Source organism: Chrysochloris asiatica, unplaced genomic scaffold (genome assembly GCF_000296735.1).
Source record: "Chrysochloris asiatica unplaced genomic scaffold, ChrAsi1.0 scaffold00008, whole genome shotgun sequence".
Classification (NCBI taxonomy): domain Eukaryota; kingdom Metazoa; phylum Chordata; class Mammalia; order Afrosoricida; family Chrysochloridae; genus Chrysochloris; species Chrysochloris asiatica.
This window is the reverse complement of record NW_006408526.1, coordinates 10,003,444-10,011,141: the sequence shown is the minus strand read 5'-3', so window position 1 is coordinate 10,011,141 and position 7,698 is coordinate 10,003,444. Positions and strand designations below refer to the sequence as shown.

The following is a 7,698-nucleotide window of genomic DNA, read 5'->3' as shown; positions in this document are numbered from 1 at the left end:
ATAAATGTTAAAGTAGGAAAACCTTAAAAAAAAAAGATATACGCTGCTATCATACTATTATAAACATAAGTGTGTGGGTGTATATATAGAAAGAGCAGATAATCAAGATTTAAATAAGATGGTTTAAAAAAAAGAGAGAAATGTAGATTTCACCAAAAAAACTATAATATCCTTCCCAAACTACAAGTATAAACAGATTCAGTAATACTAAGGTAATTTGCCTAGGTTCCAACAAAACCAACCAGACCCCCCCGCCAAAAAAATTATAAAACAAAAAACACAAGACCTATACTAGACTATGTGGCAATAATTAATATATTTCTATGGAAAATGTCTCATGCCTTATGAGCTCCTAACATAAAATCAAAGTCACTATGTGACTAATGATAGTACTAGGAGGAAAAAACATCAACCAAAAAATAAAAACACTGAAAGTCAAACAGTCTTCAGCCTTGGTTTCAGCTATCTCTTCAAATCAGCATTAAGTACTTAATATCAGATACAGGAGTTTTGGCTTGTCAAACCAGTAAGGCCTGTTTTTCCACTGGCCAAAGGCAGCTGAAGAAACAATTGCTTAAACAAACTGAATGCTGTGACATGAAGCATTTGACTTCCAAGTCTGAGTATTTAGTTAAAATGATCGTTGAACATCTAACTGGGAATGGTATCCATCATCCAATAGGCTCACTTTCCCCAGCCCCCAAAACGAGCAGTAGTTATAATAGCAAAAGAAACAAAAAAGATCTTTTTTTGATTCTTTAGAGCCAACTGTGAAAGAGGTCAGCCATATATTAACAGCAGCAATGGACAATGAAGAGCAAAATAGTAGATGAAAGAATCTTGCTGGACTTTGTTCATCTTTTTCTGTATGAGCCAGAAGATTGCAACTGCATTATTTGGAAATTTCAGGTATATACGTCTTATCTCCTTAAATCCTTCAGAGATTAAAGAATTCAGTCTACCTGAAAGCTCTATAGCCATGTAAGAAAGCTTTCTTTATCTAGCTTGGTGGCAGCCAAAACAGATTCCATGTCATTAAGGATGTCAGAACTCAGAGCTTCCTGCAGACTTGGCATCAACTCTTCTCCTTCTATGTTCATTCCAACTCCTTCTAGTGTTCCAAGGTCCACATTTGTCCCAGGAATAGCTTCAAGGTAGTCTGGGAAACGGTTCTGCTGTGAGGGTAGGGTACTTTGGTTGATAGTATCACCTGATTGGAACAGAAAGAGACAATCAAGTTCTTTCTGAAACACTAAGATCAGAGCTGCATCACACAAGCATTGAAAAATGCAGAGAAAGAAAAACACTCCCGATTGACCTCCTGAATTGATGCCCAGAGTTTACTCTAAACCAAACAACCCAGAGATAAGAAAAATAACAATCCAAAGTTTACTTTTGCTTTGGTTCAGATATTCAACTAACAGCCTGATTGCTTATTACTATGTGCAGAGCCCCAAGAGGGTCATGGACGAGGGGGAAAAAAAAAAAAAAAAGAATCCCTTGAAAACGCTCCCTTTTATGCAGCAAGGGGAAAACACAAGTATAGGACACAGCAAACCTGTACCACCAAAGTAATAGTAAGTGTAAAATGAATGATATAAACCAGGCTTTCCCTTTAGTACACTTTGGGAAACATTAAAATAAAGTAAAAGGATTGGCTAAATAAAATACTCTTTTCCACTATTTGGAGATTCACACTCATAATAACAAGTCTCCCAGGAATTCTTGAATAAAATAATCTTCGCAGCTTTGTTTCCAGGTACCCAAATTTAACCTGGCCACACAAGCCTTTTTTTTTTTTTTTAAATAAATGACAACATTAACATTCTACAGACCTGCAAAGGAGCATACTTTCAGAAACGCATAAGCCATTAAGTGCTGCAGGGGTTTGGAGAAGGGAGAAGAGTAAGGGAGTAAGGAAAAGGTTTAAGAGATGGATTTGAAGTGGCTCCTACTAAGGATGATTGAGATTTAGATAAGCAGAGAGGAAGCATCAAAGCCCAGAGCTGGAGAAACTCAGGCACAAAAGCCTTGCTTAACACTTTCAGAAGCTGACAAGTTAAAGAACTATCTAGCTAGAGCTCTAGAATGGCTTCATTTCCCAGCCAATTCTTATACTCTGGCAGAACTGTAAAGCTAGGTCACAGGCAAGCCAAAGGGGAAATGGTTCTTTAATTATGCCTGTGAGGCTGGTATTTCTTAGCTCCTCCAAGACAATAAAGTAGGTGGGCCCCACCACCTAGCCTCTCCTGCAAGGCTTCTGAGCCCCCATAAAACCTTAGTTAGATCAAAAGCTCTCAGAGAAAAGAAAGGCTGGCACTGAATTATACATAGAAATCTCTAAAAACTAAGAATAGGATGCCCAACTGCTTCACCAATTAATTAAATACTGTGTATGTGAAAATAAGCCATGTCATTTATTGTGTTTTTTTCTCCCTTAAATAAAGCTAAAGTATTAAAAACTGAGAAATGACTTAAATTATAAGCCACCATACAGAAACAATGCTAGCTCAATCTGAAGTTGTAGGAAGTACTGAATAATCTTTGTCAGCATGGCTTATTAAATCTGGCGATTATATGACCATTTCTGACAGAAGGCCAAGTTCCTAACATGAATAAAGCATTCCAACCTGTATCCATTTCATCAACGCTGTTCAGGAAGTCATCTGGAGTTCGGGGGACACTGTAGCTGCTCATGCTGAGTCCACTGTCTGTACTTTCATCTCGAGAGTGGTAGGTGCCACTGCAAAAAATGAGGGGTAAACAATACCAACACTCAAAATTCAATCCAAGGTAAAAATAAATACCTACTGAAAGTCAACATGATTTACAAGATTAGAGAGAAGATTCTTCCCCTGCATCGTTTGAAACAAGCACTCCTCTCCTCCTCTTCAGGGATCATACACAGCCCATGTGCTATGCAGTAAGACAAGACAAGTTAACCCTAATTGAATATGGTAGCTTTAAGGGACAAGATCTCTCCTTAGGTTCTGGGCCATGTGGTGGTGGTGTGGTTGTGTGCCACAGGGTCAGTTCTAAGTCATAGCAACCCCAGATACAGGGTTTGCCAGACTCCCATGAAGCAACTGGTTGATTAGAATAACTGGCCTTGAGTTTAGCAGCTCAGTTCATAAGCCACTATGCTACAGGCTCCTTAGGCTTAGGTGGTAATGTCACATTAGTACACCTACTTAGTTTTCCAAGCTGACATAAATTTTCCTGCATACGTAGTCTCTCTGACCTGGTGTGGTGCTGTAGGGAAAAGCACTGGATTGTTAACCACAAACTTGTCAGTTCAAACCCACCAGCCATTTCTCAGAAATCCTATACAGGATCCTATGAGTCAGAACCATCTGGACAGGCCTTCACAGTATAACAGTCTCTCTGCAATACCATTTGAATCTGGTGGGATGTGCGGAGCCCACTTGCTTCAAAGGCTTTCATTCCTCAGGTGGTGGGAGCAACAGGCAGAGAGGTCAAAACACAAGCTCCAGGTGGGCGTTGAGACAGGCCTGCACTAGACTTGTGTTAACTTCCTATAGTGCTGGTACAGAGAACGTAAGCCAAGGGAGGGTGGGGGGAGTCAACCCAAAATAAAGAACCAGGATCCCTTTTGGACTGGGCCAAAACAGATGCGTCACTGACGATAAAGCTCTTTTTACTTTATTGGGTGTGGTGATTTTGGGGGGGGAGGGGGGAAGTGGGGCATGGTGGACTCAAAACACCCCATCCCAAGATAGATGCTCAAGTTGAAGTAAAGATTACATACAGGTATGATAAACAGTATCATTAGAATATTACTTTAATAAACAGAACACTTTCCTGAGCTAACAGCACGTAGATATCAGCTGGCCTTGACTGTAAGATGCTTGTGATCTACTAATTCTAGAAAATGTTATGGAAAAGTTTGAAACCAGGCCAAATGTTATTTTCAATGGTCTCTGAAAATGAATATGAACTTTCACTTTCTCCAAACAGGACATTTAAGCAGCTGTTCAACTTACACGAAAGTTTTTTTCTTTTTTAAAAAAAAAGAGATTCAGTTAAATGCTCAGTAACCAAAATGTCTTCCTTAAGTTACTCAATGCATTTACCTCCAACTCCACCCCTCCCTCATTTATTCTATTGCAACCAATGATGTTGCTCTAATGCTTCTGCCAGATTGTGGTATGACTCAAAAGTCTCACATAGACCCAAGAAAACACAAATCTGCCTCTGAGACCATTTGTATACAATGAAGCCATGTCTGGGAAGGCTTCAGGATGTGGTTTGTTTTTATTTTGCCGGTCCAGATCAGGGCCAAGGGTCTGGTCCTAGTCATCACTCTATTCCTTCTGCTAAGTATGGGGCACATGTCAGACACATGAATGTACGGAGGTGTGCAGAGTTCATTCCAAGCACAGGGGAAACACATGGGCATGGTGAGGACAGAGCTTCCAAAGCCGTTTTCCTGAACTGAAACTGCTCCCCCTACAGAACTCCATCTCTTGCAGACCCCACCACTGAATAAACATTCACCAAATATCTGCTACTATATGAAAGGAGCAGGACTATAGGGTACAGTAGTGAACAAAAGCAGTAACAAGGGGATTATCTGTTACTCTATAACCTACCAGGAAATAAAACGTCAACGTGCATCCCAGTTCTCATCTTAAGTTTTATGGAAGAATCTTGACAAATTGACTGCCAGAAGAATATACAATCTATCCATTTTCCTAAATTGTTGAATTTTGTCCCTGGATCAATACATGTACCATCAGAAAAATGACTACTAGAAATACACTGAACTAACATTTTTCCTTGTGAAAAAAGTTCCGTGCCTATGACCTTTCCTAATAAGTCTCAGTTTAAGTTCAAAACTATGTTTTTGTTGTTAAAATGCCATCGAGTGAGTTCTCACAGCAACACTGTATAGAGTTTCTAAGGAGTGGCTGGTGGGATTGAACCACCAACCTTATGGTTAGCAGTCAAGTGCTTATCCTTGTTGTTGTTGTTAAGTGCCATCGAGTCGGTTCTGACCCATAGCGATCCTACAGCACTACAATCTTGTATAAATCCACCTAGGATCTTGCAGAACTTTAAACACTGTGTGTGTCAGAAGAAAACGTCAACCTTACATACATTTAAGAATGCCTTCAAAGACAAACTTCCCACGTAGGGCACCAGAACTACTTTTAAGATTGGGCAAATGATGTCAAACTCTATTATACTAATATTTTTAGCAGACTAAGATATTGTAGTTTTTTTCTCTTAGAATTATAAAGGTTTCATTCAATTGGTGAGAACTGAAGTGATAGCATAATAGTTTATATTCTTTAAAGTGTGCTTCAAATTGCATCCCCCCCCCAAAAGCATAAAACCCAGAGAGTATTGTAAAAACTCCGAATCATTGACAATCTAGAAGAATGAAATCATTTTAGTCAAACCTTAATTATAAATAGTTCCTAGGTAAAGAACATTACCTACTGCAGCTTGTACAGTTTCAATCTAGCACAGTATGTATATGTTACATTTTCACAATCTGTCTAAAACCCAAGATTTGTGGGTAACTCACTCAAAAGAAACCCTAAGCTATGCTATTTTCAAATACTATCATTAATCTTAATGCATTTCTTGAAAGAAGTACAACCTTACATTTCATCTCCTTGAACTGTAGCCCTTAAGAACATAAGGCCTTAGAGTGCTGCTGTATTGAAATCTCTCAGGCTGAACACCTATGTGGAAAATTCCTTCCAGTGATCTTAATAATGTAATCCTAAGTAGGTTTTGGATGTGGTTCATTTATTTCACAGAAAGACGCGTGCAAGTTGCTTCATGATTCTGTGATTTTAAAGAACTGTTAGTCAACAGTATAGGCAGAAGCAAACACGTTGTGACTTTGAATAAGTATCCCCTCTACAAGTCTGAACAGCTCACTTCCTCTCACAGGAGAAAGCTTTTAATCCTCAACTTTTATTGTAGCTGCCATTTAAGGAGAGATTCATTTACAGCTAGCTATGGTTTTGGGCCCACACAGATGTTCAAAACAACCTATTACAATACAAGTACTCAGCAAAATGGTCTAAAGCTGTGATCCTTTAAAACTGCTATTTGACAGTAGCAACTCTCACCCACCTATTGAGAAAGGGATCTGAGCTATTGGTCGTCATTGTTCTCAGTTCCTGAGACATCCCCGGAGAAGATACTGGATTTTGAGTCCCACCATCCTGTTCCAATGTTGGTAACTGGCTACGTAGAGCTAATTCCTAGGAGAAAGAACAAAAACAAACAAACATGGACATACAGAATCAGTGTACTGATTATAAATAAAATTCATATTAATCCAAACAAACTGACATAACTTTACTATCTAGTTTCATTTTGTTATTTTCCTTAATCAAACATACATTCTCAAATTCTCCAATACAATGAAAGAGAATGGTATCTGGTTTTTAACAAATTCTTCTTCTTAAAGTGTATCTTTACTCACCAAGCTTCAGATGGTTTTGTGTGCTGGACACCAGCAATAAAAACAACGAAGTAGGAAGAACATATGTTCATTACCAGAAGAAGACACCAATCCCCTCCTGCCCTCCACTCCAAGGGCAATGCTTTACACTCTGCTATTAAGAGTCACAATTTGGCATCATTGTTTTTATCTTGAGCTGGAAAGAATATACTCTTATCTTCCGGCAGGAGGGACTTTTTTAAAATAAAGGACACCAGAAGTAAAAAACACAAATCAGAAGTCTCTCCACCATAACCATATCATTAAAAATGGGATAAAATAAAATTCTTTTAGGGGTATTCAAAAATTTCTCACCAAGATTCCACCTGGAAATCACAGCAATGGCGGATGGTTTCAGACGGCTTGTGTAATCAGACTTCGAAACAACACAGATTGTATTTGCCCAGGATCTCATTCTTATAAGATCTATGACACCTTCCCTCCGAAGCCTTTCCACTGTGTCCCTTGAGCACTTATAAACATTCTCTCTACAAGAGCACCAGCATCCTCTCCCACCACTTTTCTGGTGTGACTTGAATTAAGGCATTTTATCATAAAGGTCACTGCCTCCCCTGCAGCCTTCCTGAGCAAAGGCTAATCATTGAAATACAGTCCTCCCACCCCCTTTACTCCTACCACAACTATTACCACTGGGTCCAGAGGCAGTGGGGTTCTGTACTGCCAATTCTAGACTATGGTTCCTCTCACATGCACTTCCTTTTACTTATGTTTACGCTTTGTTCTTTTACAGGCAGTCCCCGGATCATAAATGAGTTCCTTTTGTCTTCAAATTGAATTTGTACGTAAGTCATAACTGACATCAGTCAGTAGTTTGTCTTAGTATTCAGTGTATAATACCTTTCTATGCATTTAAAAAACACAAAAAAAGTTCTTTTTGCACCATCCTTTAAACCTTGGATTCTTAGCTAGATAATTGACAGAATTCAGGGGTCTCTGAATGTGGATGGGGAACAATTTAATTTCATCACTCTTCCTTTGACTTTTCACTGGTAAGTATTTTCACCCAACAGCTCCTGTAAATATTATAGACTCAAAGACCCTAGCAGGGTTTTACTCTGTCCTATTAAGGTTGCTATGAGTCACAACGGACTCAGTGGCACACAACACACAATGCTAGATATTACATCTTAATACAGTGTGATGTTGTTGTTGTTGTTAAGTGCCGTTGAGTCAGTTTTGACCCATAGCGA

The 7,698-nt window shown here is 39.0% G+C and overlaps 1 protein-coding gene across 8 annotated transcripts in view; it reads right to left on the bottom strand.

The window, feature by feature from the left end:
• Nucleotides 1-316: 316 nt before the first annotated feature.
• YAP1 (Yes-associated protein 1) overlaps nt 317-7,698 on the bottom strand; it is a 157,266-nt gene continuing 149,884 nt past the window's right edge. For 5 of the 8 annotated variants that reach the window (XM_006833763.1, XM_006833765.1, XM_006833767.1 and 2 more), the window contains 3 exons: nt 6,115-6,245; nt 2,631-2,743; nt 972-1,210 (listed from right to left, as the gene is read on the bottom strand). In XM_006833763.1, coding sequence (XP_006833826.1) covers nt 972-1,210; nt 2,631-2,743; nt 6,115-6,245 — 483 coding nt within the window. Of the gene's footprint in view, nt 1,211-2,630; nt 2,744-6,114; nt 6,246-7,698 lie in introns of all 8 variants that reach the window. The other 3 variants (XM_006833761.1, XM_006833762.1, XM_006833764.1) reach the window with 3 other exon arrangements.